A 20352-nucleotide genomic window follows, 5' to 3' on the forward strand; every position below is an offset into this window, starting at 1 on the left:
TTTTCTTCACCCATCAGTCTGTTGTTGATCGGAAAGAAGAATCGTGCTTTTGGCATTGTTAAGAAATACACCATGTGTATTCATTGCTATTATATTATATTATATATATATATATTTAAAATATTTATGGGAATCCTCTTTGGGGTGGTTTCTTTCGGTTGTTTTGTAGGCTGGAGAAAGAATTATATGACTTCTGCCTTCTCTTGTTTGGTCTCGTTCCTGGTCCAGACGTACCTAAGCCAGCTTGTTGTTGCTGGGGGGGCGGAGGGAGGGGGCTCCTCTTTCAACCCAAACGGGGGCCGTCTTGGTGCGTCGGTAGGCAAAGTCAGGGCGCTGGAAACCCTTTGCCGTTTCCCGAGGCTCTTCCCACCCTGCCGCTTCACCCCGAGCATTAATTATGCCTTGCGGGAAAGCAAGCAAAACAAAGGCTTTGGAGGGGAGGGGGGGTTGCAAAAGAGAGGCATACTTCAGACCTGTACATATTTTTAAAGAAAAAAAATAAAAGAATTTTAAAGCGTCGTTGGCTAATTTGGGTTAGATTGCTTATGACGTAGCCTGCTTGGCTTTCTCTTGGCCAAACGCTTGGAACTTAGAGGTTGCCACGATTTGAGCAGCTCTGGGTTGGAAGCCCAAATTTGGGCGCTGGGGAAAAGTTTCCTCTGAGCATAAAGGGCTTCTTTTTTTGGGGGTGGGGGGTGGGAGAGAGAAGGTAGGGAGAGCAATCAGGGAATTTTGAGTAATCGTTGAGTAAAAAGCCCCGCAGCATTACTTGGAAATCAATAGTAGGCGGAGCATTGATCAAAACAAATGTGAAATATTAGTTATTTCGGAATTCACAGGGCCTACAACACAGCTTCCACAGACCCAGGTGAGGGTGGGGAGAGACAAGGAGAGGAAATTTGCCTCTTTCAGATTTCTTAGGTAACAATATTTAATTGTTTGGATCAATGAACTTGTCTTCTTGGAAGTGAATGTCTCTGAGTTTAGCTTAGAGACATACCTTATCTGACTCTTACAAAGTGTACTGTGTACTTCTAAGAAGTCTTACTTCTGAGTGGACGTCTCCGTGACCAAATTGTTAGAATCCTTTTTATCATTTAAGCAAAGTGATGGATAAATACTGTATGCTCGCTCGATGGTTAAGGTTTGATATTTCACAATTAGGCGTTTTGGCTGGGTTACAAAAGATAGAGGGTTCTTCTAAAAACAATCTGTTTACATTTTGTGATTCAAGCTCCCTGATGGATTACATTAAGTTTAGAAGTCTTGTTTCTAACAATTTTGGCCGCATGCTCAGTTCATCACTCCTTCTTGAGTTTTAAATTCCCCAATCTATTCTATTCTATTCACCCAAATAGAATTTATTTGAAACTGGATCTTTTCTTTATTTATATTGTTTCCTTTCTTTCCATTTCACTTAGGTTAATTCCTTGATTTAGAGAAGTTATCATTTAAGCAATATAGAGCAACTTAATTTAGAGAATTCTGACGTGGATCATTTTCTGAAAAAATAAATAAATCTCAGGGCAGTGTAGATGTTCCATTCAGTTGGAAGAGCTACCTTTTGAAATCAATAGGATGAACAGTTAAAGGTGACAGTTGATTTGAATGGCTTTAACCACATTCAGATGACTTAAACGTGCTATTTTCAGCCAGTCGATTGATATTCACGATAGCATCTACGTCTATTTCTGTGCCCCTTTCCATAACCCCAGACGAAACTCTTGCTCATTTTCAACTGTTATTAACAGCTATCGCCCCATTGAAATGTTCAGGAAAGTTCCATTGATAAACAGACGCGCAAATTTCAGCCGCCCCTGGATTGAAGCGGTTCCTGCTTTTCTTTATTTGAAAGGGGTGGGGGTGGGGGGGGGGAGATGTACCTTCTCTATTAAGTGATCCGAATTGACAAGTGTTTCCGGAAATGGGCTTTCTTCAGAATTTGAGCCGCATTCTGTTCAATGCCACGATCTCAGGTAAAGGACTTTCTCCAGGCCTTTTAAAACCAGAAAGTGACATTATAGCCCACCCGTGATTGATCTGAGCGTTCATCCAAGCGCTGAAAAACACCTGCAGCCTCGGATCTGCCGAAAGGAGACCGTTTAAGCCAAAAAAAAAAAAAAAAGCAAATGGTTCATCAAGTGTTATTTAAATCGTTACGTGGTTAATGCAGCCACCTGTTCCTTGCTTAGTTTTGGATTTTAAGAGGGAAGGCTATCTGAAAAGGCAGCGAGTATCTCCGTTCTATCCAAAATTTACATTCGCGATGTTGTTTTTTTTAAAAAAGAAGATGGGGGATTATTTAAAAAGTAGGAATCCAATCTCTCTTTGCTCAGATAAATAAAATATGCTAGTGAGATGCTTCATATTAAATCCATGTATCCCCCCCCCCCACAACAACAAATGGTAAATACTATATAGATTAGCTCTAAGTCTAGGTTTTCCAGTACTAGCAATAAAATAAAATTAAAAAAAAAAATTCATGTTTAGAGCCTGGGAATATGTATTTTCCAGCCTCAGACTATCTTCAATAGATATACGTGAAACATTGCTAGAAAGTTTGCTTTGAGGATAATTAAATATATAAATAGGTAACGCTTCAGAATGAATTCGTTTAAGGTCCCCCACCTCCAGAAAAAGGATGTCCTATAGAACGGCTATTGATTCGTGAATATAACATGCTTCCAATATATGTGCTTAGTAGTAGGGTCTTAACGTTGACTCTCCTTCGCTTTCAGTCTTTTAAATAAAGGAATAGTGTATGTGTTTACTCATATGTGCCTCCCTTATCATCTAAAACAGAAGCCACAAAGTGGAGTTTTTATATAAATTGACTGCATTTTTATCGCATTTTAAATTGCCACTCCCCATTACTCACAGTACATATATTCCTTCTATCCCATGAATCAAGACACTAATTCTTGAATAGCAGAAAGATGTTTGTACATATATATACATATACATACACATACACCCACACACCCACATACACACACACACACATATATATGTATATGTACATGTACATGTACACACACACACACACAGGGCTAGATCCACAATCTTCAGACCGAACCGTCTAAATCAAAACAAATATTGTTTTAGGTAAGGCAAGATGCTCATCTCTTGTCGCAACATCACATTGCAAATTAATCCCTCGCACTTTAAAAACTTGGGAGCTGATTGTGCTGGGTAGAACGGTCGAGATAAAGAATTAAACACTTTAGACCTAAAGCTTTTATGGAAATGACCAAAAGCTAAAGAAAACAGGAAAATACAGGGTCGCTTGCTTTGAATCAGTGACAAAGCCAGTCTTTTGGGAGGAAGAACTATATAACTTTCTTTGTTAGGTGATGGATTTTTTTCCCCATTAAAGCGCCTTTATAATTTATCTGTAAATGTGAAGTGTTCTGATTCATCCACAATCACAAAGACTCATTGAGCTGCCTTCTTTCCATGTGGAAAACTTTGTCTAAGTTTGTTTAAAATTAAATCAGGAGGGGGAAAAGCGCCTTTCCCGACATAAGGTATGAAACTTCTATTAATCAGTAGTTATTTCTCTTTAATTAGAGAACCATAGGTTTACGCAAAAGCCTCAAAACACGAGAGGAATTTACAAAAACTACATTTTTATTATCAACGATAATAAAATTATCGTTTCACGTGGAGAAAAATGTGAAAATTCGGAGAAACAGAAGTAGCCCATATTTATTTATTTATTTGTTCGATTTATATATGCCGCCCTTCTTCGGAGACTCAGGGCGGCTTACAATGCGTTAAGCAATAGCCTTCATACTTTTGTATATACCTGCTTAGTAGGGCTTTTTGCCCCCCCCCAAGTGGTGTTCTTTTTTATACAAAGTCAGCTTATTGCCCCCACAAACCGGGTCCTCATTTTACCTACCTCGAAAGGATGGAAGGCTGAGTCAACCTTGAGCCTGGTGAGAATTTATTTAGGATTTATTAAGAATCTATACAGAATCTATACGCAGAAAAGAGGGATTAAAAAGTGTCTTCTTTGGAAGGCAAATTGACAAGTGTATTAATGGCCAATGAGATGTTTATTTTATACCCTGAAGACAATGAAAGAAAAAAAGAAGAAAAAGTAGGATTTGCTTTGAAAAGATGTAATAGGAAACATGAATTCCTCGCGGAAAAGTCTCTGCCACTGTTATTTTCTTCTGCGCTGGAAGGCATATACTGTAGGCTTTACTGGAAATGCTGGGCTTCTCAAGACGAAAGGTGGCTTGAATGTGTGTTTTGCAGGAAGACATGGAAGAATAGAACTGGTTCTATTTGCCCATGAATTTTTAAACGACCTGATGGCAACGGGTAAAAAACTCTACTCGTTCTTTTGAACCGAATTCTTACTAAAATCAAGGGAACCTCTGATCACAAGTTGGGGGTGGGGGTTAGGTCAGGCAGAAAGAGCTGCTTTATGTGAAATCTTCGCTCCCCAATGGGAGCATCCTGATAAAGTGCCTTTTAGCTTGGTTAAAAGAAGAATATATTTTGCACCGGTGCTTCCCTTCCGTTTTCCAGGAATCTCCTTCTCCGAATTAAGGAGGTTTGCAACCATGCTCCCCTTCTATGCGTCTGCCAATTAAGTAGATAGATGAGTGCACATTGGTTTGACATGTGGTTACCGGATTTCGGATTGGAAAAAAATCGCAGCCAACACAGACACAACCTCTCTTTATTGCCGCCTAGCGATCCTTCGGATGTTTGCACTCGAGAGGCGCTACCATCACTTCATCTTTAGGCTTGAATGCCGTAAAGATCGTCCGGACGAAGGGGGGGAAAAAAACCCCCACGCAAACTTAAATCGGTGGTTCCTAAAAGTTCTCCCTCGGTTGCTTTTGTCCCGATGCTGACAGCGCCGCTTGAAACCACCGAGATCTTAGAAACGAGGCAACTGACATGGAAGGGAAACGCCTATTTCCCCGGCACCAAGCAAAGGCGGCCAACGAGAAGCTGGGGCGCAATGCATGCCGGTCGTTGTAGTCTTAGCTTCACGGAACGTGCCCGTGCGTGCCGCTGAGTTATTCAAACCAGCCAATCCCGGCCAGGGGCTCGTTTGTCGGCGCTGAGGCTGCTGGGAGGGAGAATCGGTCCGGTGGATTTGCGCGCGCGCGTTTTGCCTTAGCTCTACGTCTGGTGCGGAGCGGAAAGGGCGGTTGGCGCGGGAGGCGTCGCTCGGAGTAACGCTGGAGGACAAAGTAAGCGGGAGGGGGAGAGCCTCGTGGGGGGTAAGGGGCGAGGGGAGGGGGGAGTTCTCCCTATTAGTGCCTTCAAATCGAGAGAGCGCTCCATGAAAAACGAAGTAGGCCTTTTAATCCATCCCCACGTTACTGGAGTTGAGGGCCCCAGTTTCCTTTCCTTTTCCCTTTCCCTTTTCTTTCCATCCATCATTATTTCCTTCCTTTCTCCCTCATTTCCTTCCTTTCTCCCTCATTTCCTTCCTTCCTTCCCTCCATCACGACTTCCTCCCTCCCTCTTTTCCTTCCTTCTTTCCTTCCTTCCTTCCTTTCTTCATGACTTCCTTCCTCCCTCATTTCCTCCCTCCCTTCCTTTCCTTCCTCCCTCCCTCGTTTCCTTCCTTCCTTCCTTCCTTCCTTCCTTCCTTTCTTTCTTTCTTTCTTTCTTTCTTTCTTTCTTTCTTTCTTTCTTTCTTTCTTTCTTCATGACTTCCTTCCTCCCTCATTTCCTCCCTCCCTCATTTCCTTCCTTCCTTCCATCCGTCATGACTTCCTCCCTCCCTTCCTCCCTCTTTTCCTTCCTTCCTTCCTTCCTTCCTTCCTTCCTTTCTTTCTTTCTTTCTTTCTTTCTTTCTTTCTTTCTTTCTTTCTTTCTTTCTTTCTTTCTTTCTTTCTTCATGACTTCCTTCCTCCCTCATTTCCTCCCTCCCTCATTTCCTTCCTTCCTTCCATCCGTCATGACTTCCTCCCTCCCTTCCTCCCTCTTTTCCTTCCTTCCTTCCTTCCTTCCTTCCTTCCTTCCTTCCTTCCTTCCTTCCTTCCTTTCTTTCTTTCTTCGTGACTTCCTCCCTCCCTCATTTCCTCCCTCCCTCATTTCCTTCCTTCCTTCCATCCGTCATGACTTCCTCCCTCCCTCCCTCCCTCTTTTCCTTCCTTCCTTCCTTCCTTCCTTCCTTCCTTCCTTCCTTCCTTCCTTCCTTCCTTCCTTCCTGACTTCCTTCCTCCCTCATTTCCTCCCTCCCTCCCTCATTTCCTTCCTTCTTTCCTTCCATCCATCCATCCATCCATCCATCATGACTTCCTCCCTCCCTCCCTCTTTTCCTTCTTTCCTTCCTCCCTCCCTCCCTTCCCCTCCCCTCCCCTTACTTGCTTGTCTTTTCCTGTCTTCAAGGCTGCCTAAGTCAGGGCAATCTTTGGGCTCTTTAAGTAAACATGGAGAGTATCCAACTGGCTGATTTTCTCCAATGGGGAAGGTAGGAAGGCCACCCAGGCATCCTACAGTGGATCACTGGCACTAAACAAGAAAGGTATACAGGTAGTCCTCAACTTCCAACAATCCATTTAGTGACCATTCAAAGTTACAGTGGCACTGAAAAAAGTGACGTATGACCCTTTTTCACATTTACGACTGTTGCAGCATTCCTGTGGTCACGTGATTTACATTCAGATGTTTGACAACTGGTTCACGTTAATGATGGTTGCAGTGTCTTGGGGTCATGTCATTAACTTTTGCAAACTTTTGACCAGCTAAGTCAATGGGAAGCCAGAGTCCCTTAGCAACCATGTTACTAACTTAACAACTGCAATGATTCACTTAACAACAATGGCAATAAAAGTCAAAATGGGGGCAAAACTCACTTAATAAATGTCTCACTTAACAATATAAAATTTGGCCTCAATTGTGGTAAGTCGAAAACTATCAATTGTAAATCGAGGTCACTGTAATAAAAATGTTCATACTATGACAGATTTTCGTCATCTGAAGCTCTTTAGAAATTTTAGGGCTACCACTTCCAGAATCTTCATATTAGGAAAAAGTTTATCCAGAGTGATAAAATACAGAATGAGTTTTAGAAGAAAAGGATTTGAATTTGAAGAGGTGAAGGGCTACTAGAGCTGGTTGTAAACATCTGGACAATTGGCAGATGGCCCCAGGCATTAAGGCTTTGCTGTCATTTATAGTAGGCCAGATTTAGTAGTAAGTAATTCCACTACTAAAAGTATCAAAGACAAGACTTCTTGCTATGCATGTGCATTTTTTGTTTTTTTAAAAAAATAAAGCCCAATTCTACTTGTTACTGTGGTTTTCTGTCCCCCCTCCCCTTTTAATTTTTTTTATTTTAAGAGAATTAGTGGTATGACTAGTGGAATCACTTTGGTCTAGTGGTTGACTAGACTAGAAAGTGGAGACTGTGAGTTCTAGTTCCGCCTTAGTTATTGAAAGTCAGCTGGGTGATCTTGGGCCAGTCACACACACAGCCCAATTCACAGGGTTGTTGTGAGGACAAAAGAAGGCAAAAGGTGTGTTGGATATGTTTGCAGCCTTGAGTTATTCTTTAAAAATAAGGTGAGAGATAAAAAAATGATTGCAGTGAATTTATTTGTGCTGATGTCAGGTAACCATGTGCAATATTGCCCACTTAAAGAGCAAGTTGGACAAGATATCTAAAGTAATTTGAGTGTTGAGTTTGATCTGGTGGTTTGAACAGTAATCCAGATCAACTGTATTTCCTTCTCTGACTGACAGCATTAAAGACCGCTTTGCAGGTTTGCTGTAAGATGCAAAATAACATTTCAGATGCTATTATTACAAGAGAGAATGCTCAGTGGTGGGTTCCACCCAGTTCCGTTGAGCCGGTAGCGGTGATGATATGGCATCACCGAACCGGTTCTGCCCCCCCGCCCCCATCCCCCACCTTATTCTTACCTTTTATTTGGCCCCACCCCCAATCTATTGCTGCCTCCTGAGTCCCAGCTGATTGGCCAGGAGAAAAAAACTGTTTAAACTCTTGCCAGGGGGCTTCAAAGGGCCGCCCTACAGCTGATCAGGGTTAAAAGCAGTGTGCTGGTAGACCAATGCCTCCAAAAACAAATGAGTAGACCGGTACAGCTCTGCAAGCAGTTAAAAGCCTGATAGACCAGTACCTCTGTTAAATCCTAAAGAATTGTCACATGACCATCAAACCATGCCCACAAAATAAGCCACGCCCACAGAACCGGTAGTAAAAAATTTTAGAACCCACTCCTGAGAATGCTTTATAAAAAGATTTTATGTGTAGGACAGACCTGTCAAAATGGTGGCCCATGAACCAAATATGGCCAGTGCAGGCTATGCCCATTGCCGCTCCGCAAAGGCAAAAAACATCCTGATACATCAAGATACTGCCTGCAATGCGATTGGGTTTGACACCTCTGGTGTAGGATAATACTGGATTCTTTTTATATAATTTTTTAGGTAAACGTAATTTCAATAATAACTTGTCTTTTTAATAATTGAAATAGTCTTTAGTAATATAAAAATGATCAATACATTTAAAAACTTTATGGCTAGAATGCTTTTTCTTTTTTTAGTTTAAATTATAACATAGTTTTTACAATATAAATGCTACACATATACCAATGGAGGAGAATATATGTAGCTCAGTGTTGAACTGTATGGAGTCCTTGGTGCTTTCTGAGCTTGGCTGTTTGTGTGCAGATATTTCATTATTCAACTAGATAACATCATCTGTGCCACTGGCATGCATATTAGTGACACTGATAATGTTACCTAGTTGGATAATTAAACGTCTGCCAGCAAACAACCTCAGAGAGCACCAGTGACTCCACTGCCACAAATATGCATAACGTGAAATTGCACTCATAAAAATGAACAAGAAATATAATAATACTACAAAGTTCTTCAATTAAATTCATACTGTGCAGGTGCATGTTGTAATATTATACAGTTAAGAATTTTGTAATGAAATGACTAAACCAATAGTAATTGCACTTGGAAACAAGTTTACCTACAAATTTTAAGCAATAATTTTTTAAAGTACGCATCTAACTTTGCACAATCTTATCAGATGACTGGATCAAATGAATTTAAGCTGAATCAGCCTCCAGAAGATGGAATCTCATCAGTGAAATTCAACCCAAACACATCTCAGTTTTTGCTTGTTTCTTCCTGGGACACAACTGTTCGATTGTATGATGTTCCTGCTAACACCATGAGACTCAAGTATCAACACACTGGAGCAGTACTTGACTGTGCTTTTTATGTAAGTTTTTTCTTCTCATGTTTTGAAATTTGAAAATACCAAGAAAACACAAAGGAATTACTTAGTTCATTTAATAGGTGATCAGAACTTTGGGCTGGACAGTATTCTGAAACGTGTTAGCGTTTTGCACATATGTGGACTTTTTAGCTCTTCCTTTCTGGAAATAGTCTATATTATCATCAAAAATCTTTGCATTAACCTTAACCTTAGTCTGGCTACTGTTGAACTCACCCCATTCCTAAGAGGTCTGTAAGGGGCATGCATAAGAATACCTGTGTACCTACCGTCCCTGTCCTAATGTTCCCTTTAATTGTATTCATTTTATATATTCAATTCATGATTATACTTATATATATTATCTAATACGTACCAACAAATAAATAAATAAATAAATAAAAATAAATTTCTACATGGGCTACTCTTTATTGCCTTCAATTCATTGGTGAAAATATGAACCAAGATAACAGTAAATTCTGGTGGTTTCTTAATAATAAAATAATAAAAGCAAACTTTTTTTTTGTAATTTGGGGAATTGAAAAAAGGCAAGTTCCAGACTGATTATAAATAACAAAAGTGATCTTGTAAATTCAAAGATGGCAACTATCTAAGACATAAAGAACAAGGATGAAAAGTTGGAGGAGAAAAACAAAGTTCTTCATACTAGTTGCCACAATGTTGAGCTGTAATTTTTTTCTTGTTTCATTCTTAAAGTCTAGATAGCAGGAAGAGTGAATGCCACAATTTAAAAGGGCTAAAAGCTGAAATCTAGATTTGTTCCTGACCTGCTTTTCAGCCTGGTGGAATTACTGTTAACTAATTGGTAGTTGAGCAAGAACACAATGCAGATTATTTTTCAGAGGTGCTGGAATAATTTTCCCCTTGTTCTTTAATTGTGTAGCATGTTGGAATGGTTGTTGCTAGGTGACTGTTGAAGGATGATGAAGAGAGCTCATTTTAATAGGGGTGCTGGAATAACCTTATTTCCAATCTTCCCTTTTACTTTGCATCTTGAAGTGACTCCCAGATAATTGGCTTGTTGTATTGAAGATTTTGAAATAAGTCAGAATACAATATAGTAAATCAAAATAAAATTGAATTAACGACAGGTAACTAGTCAAAATTGGCCTGACCACAATTTTTAATGTACATTTAAGTCGGAAATAACTTTTTATGTTACTTTTCATAACTAGTAATTTGTTCTTTCTCATATAATTGTTGGATCTTTGGTTAAGCTTATTTTTTGAATATGATAATCTTGGGAGAAAAACCTCTGAAATGTAGTTTTTTGATGATACTTTAGTAGAAGTAGCCCAAATTACATAAATAGAGGATAATTGTTTTAAGTTTTCCAGAACCTTTAATTGGGCAACGTGCTTTATCAGTAAGGGGAAGAAAAAGGCAAAACAGTTCAAAACTTTGGCAGAATCAAAGCTGTGAGATCTGTAGAGCACTTAATTCTGAAATGATGACTCTTGACACAAAGAGGATTAGACCTTAATCCAATTAATATTGTTGACAAATGTGTTGAACGAGAGCTAACTTTTTAATCTTTATTTTTCAATGTGTTTGAGCCACTGATTGAAAGTAAACTCATCTCTAGTAAGTTGAACTACTATTCCTTCCTCATATAGTATGAGGGCCCTGTATAACTTTCCTGATGTTTTCTGCTTATGTGTCCTGTTGACATTACCATAAAATAACATGGGAACCCAATCACAATAATTAATAAGACAGCAACCTACTAATTTCACATGTATGCAACATTTATATGCTTTACAGATTTATATATATCATTGGAGGAAAAATGGCTTTTACTGTGTTTATTCTGTAACTATAGAACGTGTGAATAACTTCGTTTGTTTTGAAGGACCCAACACATGCCTGGAGTGGAGGATTAGATCGGCAGCTGAAAATGCATGACTTGAACACTGATCAAGGTAATAGTGATAGTGTCATAGAGTCTGCAGTCAGAAAACAGAATATACTTGAAATGCTGAACCACAAGGGTACCAAACCATTACTTATTATCTGAGAATAAGCTTCCATACAGTCCTTGGAACTTATTTCTGAGTCAGAATATGGGACTTCAATACAATTCAACAAAATAGAAAATTCTGGCCAAATTTCATACATTATTACTATAGATGTTTCTGAAAGAAAATGTTTTATTTTTTTTCTCTAAAACCAGCTGCAGTGTATTTTTTTTTATTTAAACATCTTATTCATTTGTCTAACAAAACACGGGAACTGACAACCAATATTATCTCTCATACTGTAGATAGTGATTGTTTCACTTATTCTCTCTCCTCTAAGTTGTATTCACAGCAATTTAATGTCATAGGCTTCTTTATCACAATATTCTATTTGCTGAGATTGTGGAAAATAGGCATTCATTCATCTATAAATTACTGAAATATCATGTCCGTGTGTATCTTCAGTATTTGACAGTTTCTTATTCCAAATTACGCTAAATTGTTCCTGAAACTTCTTTTAGTTAAAACAAAGAGAAACTTACAAATATTTTTTTAAAGTGAACTTTATATTTGGTTGACTTTTTCTTTGAAAAATTTTCATAAGAGATTTTCCTCATTTTTTTTAAAAAAATTGGAGGCTAATGGTGCAATCTGAAGAAAGCAGCTTATTAAATTTCTGATACATGAGTATAGTATATAATTGCAAAATACGTAACTTGTTAAGAACGTATCTTTCAATGCCCATCCTCATTATTTTAAAAGCTTTTATTTATTTAAATTTATTTTTACCTGTGTTATTGGGAACTATGATTAGACACTTAGATATTTGGAAGTAGACCAGCTGAATGAAATGACATAAATTAATAAAAACTTTCCATAGAATGTTTGCATATATTGAAGATGTTGGAAAGCTTGGCTGCAACTTTGAAGGAAAAAGCTATTTAAACAGTAAAAGATTTTAAACTAAAAATTGTATTAAACATCACGGTAAAAGCTTCTAAACAATTTAATACTACTATGTTAATAAAATGAATAGTAATGTAGGAGAAGAGCTTATCGACAATAGTTTGTTGAAATTGTTTTGTATCTTAAATAGTGGCAAAGGCATGCACTAATGCTGTCGTGTCACATTCATCAATTATAAGCCGTTCATGACTAGAATTTTTAGTTGTGTCTAGCAGTTAGGAGCATAAATCTCTTTTATTCATTTGAAAATCTCTGCATGGGCACCAACTTCCCTGCTAAGCTTCTTTGAAATAGTGAGTTGATACCTATTAGTCTACATTTAACACTTCAGGAGTGTATATCTGTTGCAAAGATTAGAGGATCAAGCATTCTTTAAAGGATGCCCCAGCATCTATATAGATTAATGAATGGCCTGTCAAACTTTGATACTTGTGTGTGAATATTGCCTTAATCCTTTCACTACATTTCACTATCCCTGAATCTAGTAAAGCTAAATGCATTGGGTTTTTTCCCCAAACAGAAAATCTTGTTGGCAGTCACGATGCGCCTATAAGATGTGTTGAATATTGTCCAGAAGTGAATGTAATGGTAACAGGAAGTTGGGATCAAACAGTCAAGTTATGGGATCCAAGAACACCTTGTAATGCGGGAACGTTTTCTCAGCCTGAAAAGGTTTGTTCTTAAATTATTTAGAGTTCTGTACATCATTTCAACATGGATTAATTCTACTGATTACCATAGATATCAATAAATGTATAATTACATAGTGAGTTAAAAATAACAAGTGCAATAGAGAGGTGCAAAACTTTTCTGTGAATGAAACATTTGTAGAACAACATAATTGGGTGTTCCAAACAAGTACGATCAAGAGGAAAAATAGAATGTTCAATATTGTCAAGAATGTTCACTTGGAACAGTTAAGTTTGCATACAACTAAAATGTTTTTGAGCAATTAAAATATCTCCCAGATTAGGCCCTTGTTTTGAGATTTTACATTGTGAAATTTTCTTTTCCTATTCAGGAGAAAATGGTGGGAGAAAACTGGAGATTTATCCTTGGCTAGAGTGCTTATTTGTTTGCATGTTTGTTTTGTCTTGTGAGTCAGAATTGATCCCTGGTAAATGGGAAAAAAATCGATGCAGTTCTTTAGGTAGCACTTTGAGAAGTTGCTTGCCATCGCCTTATTCCTAAATCTTAAGAGAGAGAGAGAGAAAGACTGGTCTAAGATCACCCAGCTGGCTTTCACAATTTCCTTGCTCCTAGTCCAACATCTTAAATAAGTAGATCAAACTGGATCTCTTAAGGTGTATTGATTAGCTCTAAAATGCCAGACATAGAAGAAAATCGTGGTTTAAGCTACTTGATTTGCACATTAAATTTCCATTCCTGAGTTCTAAATTGTATTTTTTCTATTCTTAAAGAAATTAGTTTGTATAAACCAGTAATATAGTTAGTGAGCCAAGGTGTAATACTCAGCATAAAAGTATTCTTTAGATACAGTAGAAACTGTAACATTTTCCCTCAATCCCTTAGTTAAGTCTTTATCAGACTTTTGCCTATTTTGGGTCCATCTCTTGGATTCTTTTTTTTAAATATATTTTTTATTTTTTTATATAATACACACCATACATATTTTGTGGACAGTGTATTGACTGGGTCAAATCTTTTTTAAACAATGCTAATACAAATAAGTATGCATAATCCTGATCTTCCAACTTCAACAGTACCATTCTCTCTTTATAATTCTTTATCATTTTTTCCATTAATTCATTTAAACATAAAATAACATTTCTTTGTGCCTACTTATTAACCCTTTCTCTTCATTATCTTTCTCTTTTTGCATCTCGTTTTGATTTTTTCCTTCAACTGCTTCTAATTTTTTATCTATTTCCTGAATATCATGTTCATCTTTCCCCCCCAATTGTTGCGTGGCTTCTACACCCATTTCTTTATCTTTAGACAATCCCCTTGTCTCCTTATTGTTCTTTATAGTTTCATGCATGTTTTTGAGCATCAAAATTATTTCTTCATTTGCCTCTATTACCCCCTGTAGATCCATTTTGTAACAATTTAATAAAAATTCTTTAGGGGTTGGTTCTCTCACTCTTGTTTCACTTCCACATGAACCATTGAGAAAGATCATCTGTCCATTTTGGGTATCCTGTCATGAATATTAAAGGTGTGGTGGAATTTGAGATTGTATGAAAGGTTTTATATGTGACTTTGCAGTAATGAAATATCATTACCAAAGCTTGTTTAGCAATATAGTTTATTTTTTGACTGTACTATTAATTGGAACAAGTCTTAATTTGTTGCCTTTGGGAACTAGTATATGTATGTTATTGTATGAGATTAGGATTAGATATTTCATTTAAATAGATAAAATTAACTTGAACATTTCTTTAGTAGGATAAATTCCTTAGAATATCCTTGGCCAAAATTTATCTTTTATCTTAACATTTATATTTTTTCTAGAATAAGATTCATGATTACAGGTAGTCCTCGACTTACAATAGTTCATTTAGTGACTGTTCAAAGTTACAATAGCACTGAAAAAAGGGACTTAAAACCATTTTTCACATGGCCGCTGCAGCATCCCCACAGTCGTGTTATAAAAATTTGGACTAGTTCATTTCTATGATGGTTGCAGTGTCCTGGGGTCGTGTGAGCACCTTTTGGGACTTTCTGATAAGCAAAGTCAATGGGGAAGCCAAATTCCCTTAACATGTTATTAACTTAACAAATGCAATGATTCACTTAACAACTGTGGCAAGAAAGGTCATAAAATGGGACAAAGCTCACTTAACAAATGTCTGTCTTAGCAACATAAATTTTGGGCTCCATTGTGGTTGTAAATCGAGGACTAATATTTTCCTTTTTGGGCCTATTTGGAAAGCATATATGTAATATCTTTGAAATGCTGGCAAGGGTTTGATTCTTGGTATACCAAACTTTAGCAGCCCATATACTAACGCAATATTTTGCATCTTTTTTCAAGGTATATACATTGTCTGTATCTGGTGACAGATTGATAGTGGGAACAGCTGGTCGAAGAGTTCTGGTGTGGGACTTACGGAACATGGGCTATGTTCAGCAGAGAAGAGAATCAAGTCTTAAATATCAGACCCGTTGCATCAGGGCATTTCCCAACAAACAGGTATTTATCTTGTGTGGCAATGTTTCAGATTTAAGCTGGTGGAATGAAACATGCTGTTGTTACTTTAGCATCTCCTGCCTTAATGAAACCTCTGAATTTTGCTATTTTTCTTTGTGTTTGTATGTATCTAGGCATGCCCAGAGTCGTTTTGAAGTTAATCAATCAAATTTGATGAGTCAATTCTAGTGTATGGAAATTCAGTTCAATTAATGCACACAAATATTACAACAGTATCATGCTTAATATGGTTTTATTGTTCTAAAAGTTAGGCTTTCAGAAAATGCATAAAACTACTTGCTTAGGAGCCCTTTCCAAATTGGCTTTTTCCTGGACCTGTCAACAATATGAAGAAAAGTAATTTTGAAACAAGAAAGTCTTTGTTTCGGTTACTGTACTATTATTTTTTATGGGATTCAGTGCAGCATTATTTTCTGTTTTTGTGGTAGAAGAAAAAAGAAGGAAACAAATTGTGCTCTTGATTAAAAAATAATAAGGAGTCCTAGAAATAGATTTCTTTTTTAATGCAGTGAAGGAATTAATTTCATATATTACTTGTGGGCAAATATGTTCCCAATGAAATCTTTGAGATGGCTTTTCATTTCTGAAAAGGTGTTGGTATATATTTTTGTTCCTAAGATTTCTGAATTAATCTTTCTCAGTAGACATGAAGTAGGAAATTATTTCCAATTATCTTTGGAATCTTTTATTCCACAGTACATGATTCATTTTGAAGTGCACAAATGTAGAATGTGATAGAAGTATTTACACAAAAGAAAACACTACATAATTGTTTGTAATAACTGAAGGACCTTTGTACATTTGATAGGGTTATGTGTTGAGCTCCATAGAAGGTCGGGTTGCAGTTGAATATTTGGACCCAAGTTTGGAGGTTCAGAAGAAAAAATATGCTTTCAAATGCCACAGATTGAAGGAGAATAACATTGAGCAGATTTACCCTGTCAATGCCATCTCTTTTCATAATGTCCATAACACATTTGCTACAGGTAATTGTTTTCTTATTGTATCACTTGTAGTAGATATCATAACTAATTTGAATGGGTAGTGATCTGCCCATTCAAATACAATATTTCATCCATTTTATTATTTATTTGGTAGCTAAGAAGCATACATGGGTTTCTATTTACGGTATTTTTCTTCCACAACAACTGCTCTGTTCAGCAACTTGACTTGTCCAGAGTTATGCAATGAGTTTCTGTGTCTGAGAAGTGGCTTGAAACTTGGATTTTTCCAGCAAGCCCTGAATCATTTTATGATCTTTTTATAGAAAATAGTCTTGGACCAGTGAAGTCTTGTGAAGTCTTGGACCAGTATTTAGCGCCTGAACTTATTTTAATTGGCCGTTCCTGAACATTTGCAGCATATTAAATTGAGGGGGGAAATGTACAGAGTGTAATGCCATTTAAAATTTATGATTGATTTGTACTGATTTCAGATAGTTGGGCTTGTTTCTTTTCTGGATTTTTGTTCTCTTATAAAGAAAATTAATAAAACTTTTTGCACTAACCTTACAAGTTTGCAATAATGTTACAAAAGAATGTATAATTAGTCCCTAATAGCTCTCTTCTTACACACCTATTTGTAGGTGGCTCTGATGGCTTTGTCAATATTTGGGATCCGTTCAACAAAAAAAGACTCTGCCAATTTCATCGGTACCCTACCAGTATAGCTTCACTAGCTTTCAGTAATGATGGGACTACTCTTGCAATAGCATCCTCATATATGTATGAAATGGATGACATTGAACATCCTGAAGATGGTATCTACATTCGCCAAGTGACTGATGCAGAGACAAAACCCAAGTAAGAATGCTTGATATCCAAAATTATGCCACCACTGGTAACACAGACAAAATGGAAAGGTGCACAAATTTTTATATGTACTCTCAAACTAAATATATTGTGACTTTTTTTGTCAGTGCTGTTCAATTATATTGTTTCTAGTGTATATTAAAATAAAAAATGCATTACATATGCTTGTAAGGTTTGAAAATAGGATACTGATTGCTGTCATTAGCTCACAAGTATCTGACTCTCATTGGTATATGGATCTTGTGGAAGGAAAGGTAAGGCAGGTACAATTGCCTAAATGTAAATCTCTTAATATAAAAGGAAAGGTAAATCTCTTAATATAAAACCTGAACAGTCACATATTATATTAGAAAAACACTCAATTTAGAGTTAGACTGCATTTTGAGCTCTTGTGATTGGGAAAGCTTTGAGTCATCTTCCTAAATTTTGCATGTTAAAGAGACTTTGTGAATTACATTGTATCTTTTGTATCATTAAAACTTGTAATTGGATTAAAAGTATCTCACAATATGAAATTTAACTTGATTACTGCATTTTGATACAGAATTTATGGAAGGCTATTTCCAAAGTCAGCCAGTTCAGTTAGAATGATGCAGAGCATTCAAGCAAAACAACTAGAATTATGAAGAATGTTTAGATTTCAAAGATTATTTATTTATTTGACTTAAAAAATGCATTACAGTATGTTTACCCAACCCTACCAGTAAAATAAAAATAATCCCAAACCCCATTTCTGAATGCAGTTTACAATAAAGGATTAAAGTGATGACATTTCCATAGGTTAATCTAAAACTGCATGCTGTCCCAGAATTCAGTACTGTGTACATTTTTTCCACTGAGCAGTATGATCTGCTTCAAGTATATATATAGGTAGCATTGCATTTCAAGTCACATTCTTCCAGAACTCTCTTAAAGCAGCACCACATGACCTCACAATGGAGCCAGTTAAATATAGCCCACAGTCCCAGCAAATGTTCATTACATTCTTAGTTAACATATTTAGGTATACCATCTGTGTAGAGAGAGACCCCAATAGAAAGTTTTAATATTTTAGTTAAGGGTAACATTGAATAATAATATGAGATTTTTTGTGTGAAAATTTTTTGTTGTGCTTGAATGTATTTTTTTTTTAAAATATTGTCAGAAATGATAAGACACAGCCACAGCATCCCAAAACAGCACTGTAGCAATAGCAATAGGACCTAGACTTATTGTATTTTATATATCAATCATAATAACTATATTTTACTTTTTTTAGTCAGTTTATTTTTGTGTATGATCTGTTATGCTTGGCATAAAGTGTAAAAATCAGCTTAGTGCAATTGTTTTCACTTATCATATTATCCTTTTTCTAATGGGTGTCTTCCTGTAAATTATTTGTATTGCGGGAATTTAACATGGGAAACTCTTAGTGGAGTGAAGACAACCATATGACTTTACATTCAGCTGTTTCGATACTTGTGCTTGCTAATTATAGAGATGCTTCATTCTGCTTTTCGAGGAGGTTAATCTGCAATTAAACAATATTTCCTCTTAGCTGTCCATTATTTTCTGAAACAGATGGTTCATCATTTCCTGGGCTGTTAAAAACAGCAAGGTTAAGGTTGGGCTCTTGGGAGTTGGTTAGTTTTGAATCTTATTACAGGATGTAGAAGCAAAACTAATAAGAATAGCACTTAATATCATTTTGTGGCTGCAAACAATTATTTATTAGTAAACAATTGATCCCAGAAGGGCAAATTGTTTGAATCGGTAATGAGCTGAGACAAGGCAGAACATTCTGTATCTGTTTATTTGCAAAATAATTGTAACATAATTGCAATGCATTTAGACAGGCATCTATTTGGACTTGTTTCTCTCTCTGTAAATGAATTTCTGAAAGTTTAATTTATTTTTCTACATGTTTATTCCTTTCTTCAGCCAGATGCGATAGAAATTTTATAGTGATCCAGTACAATAAACACATTTAATAATAAAAATGATAATAGCTCCTGACTTACTTTTTCTATTACCGTTTCTAAAATTCTTGTAATGATTCTGTTTTGAAATACAAAGAAATGCTAAATTGTTTTGAGATTTTATGAGGATCTGCTTTAGAAAATTAAAAATTCATTTTGAATATTACAGAAATGCAAATACCTGTCTAAAATCTCTTTCTTTGTTGCAGGTCAACTTAATCTTGATCAGAAACTTTTACTACTAGCAAAACAAACTAATCCTTGGATTAAATGTTGTTTTATGACAATGTTGTTGTCATAATGTTTTCATTGGGTATATTGTAAATCTTTTTTTAAAAAAAAGATTTAATAGACAAGAATTGTTAATTTTGTTCACCTGATTTTGAAATATTCCTGTAAGCTAGTTCATTCTTTTGAAATGTGTCAGTTCAATTTTTGTATAGATTAATGGTGGCCTAATTGTTTGAATAAATATTTGCAATCCAGTCTCTCTCTCTCCCTCCTTCTATCCCAAAAGCCATACTTTCAGCTGCAATGGCTGTAAATGTTAAGTCCTGAATTTAATAATGGCATCGTTTTTGATATACTGGGCTTATACAGCAGCAACAATATGATGATGATTAAAACATTTTGACTTTTTTCAAGCAGCAAGCAACTTAAATTTAATTGATGTTAACTCTAACCCTTCCCTGTTTATTTTTTATTGTAATTAAATTCTGTGGTCAGCATGTTTAGGAAAGTATGTCCTGCAGATTTAAGCAATTTACAGTTGAAGTTTTATGGTTGCTGTTAATGATCAATGTCTGCCTTTGAAAGTTGATTTCTTTTCTTGGAAAAAAGAATATTTTGTCTTTAAACAAGCACCCCAATTTCACAACAGATATTTGTATCAGATAAAAATTGTTTCTACAAATGTGTTACTTGTAGGATATTAATTTGAAATATAATAAACTTTCTTAATTCTTGAAACAATTTTCATTTGCTAAGAATATTGATCCATAAAGTCCATGTGAAAATTTTGATGAATAATTATTTGTAGATCCCAAATTGTGCCATCTTCTTTGAAACTTTTCCTGAAATTATATTTTTCGGGAGGAAGCTTTGGATATTTTCTTTGTTACTTAAACTTTATTAATCTGATTTTAGGATGAATCTTTCAGTTTTTATTTCTCCCTTCAAAATGATTTAAGATTACACTAGTGGTTTTTAGAGAGGCATTTGTGGCGGG

At 36.3% G+C, this 20352-nt stretch overlaps 1 protein-coding gene across 2 annotated transcripts; it reads left to right on the top strand.

The window, feature by feature from the left end:
* Positions 1 to 5047: 5047 nt before the first annotated feature.
* BUB3 (BUB3 mitotic checkpoint protein) lies at positions 5048 to 20096 on the top strand. Of its 2 annotated transcripts, none has more exons than XM_034436397.3 (8): positions 5048 to 5219; positions 9047 to 9241; positions 11109 to 11178; positions 12701 to 12852; positions 15179 to 15337; positions 16164 to 16341; positions 16941 to 17157; positions 19334 to 20096. In XM_034436397.3, the coding sequence occupies exons 2-8, from the start codon at positions 9047 to 9049 to the stop codon at positions 19341 to 19343; spliced, it is 981 nt and encodes a 326-aa protein (XP_034292288.1). In that variant the 5' UTR covers positions 5048 to 5219; the 3' UTR covers positions 19344 to 20096. The 2 variants fall into 2 exon arrangements, with proteins under 2 accessions (XP_034292288.1, XP_034292290.1); XM_034436399.3 differs by having other exon boundaries at positions 5069 to 5219; positions 16941 to 17216.
* The last annotated feature ends 256 nt before the right edge of the window (positions 20097 to 20352 follow it).

Source organism: Pantherophis guttatus, chromosome 6 (genome assembly GCF_059756535.1).
Source record: "Pantherophis guttatus breed Tessera chromosome 6, ASM5975653v1, whole genome shotgun sequence".
Lineage (NCBI taxonomy): Eukaryota > Metazoa > Chordata > Lepidosauria > Squamata > Colubridae > Pantherophis > Pantherophis guttatus.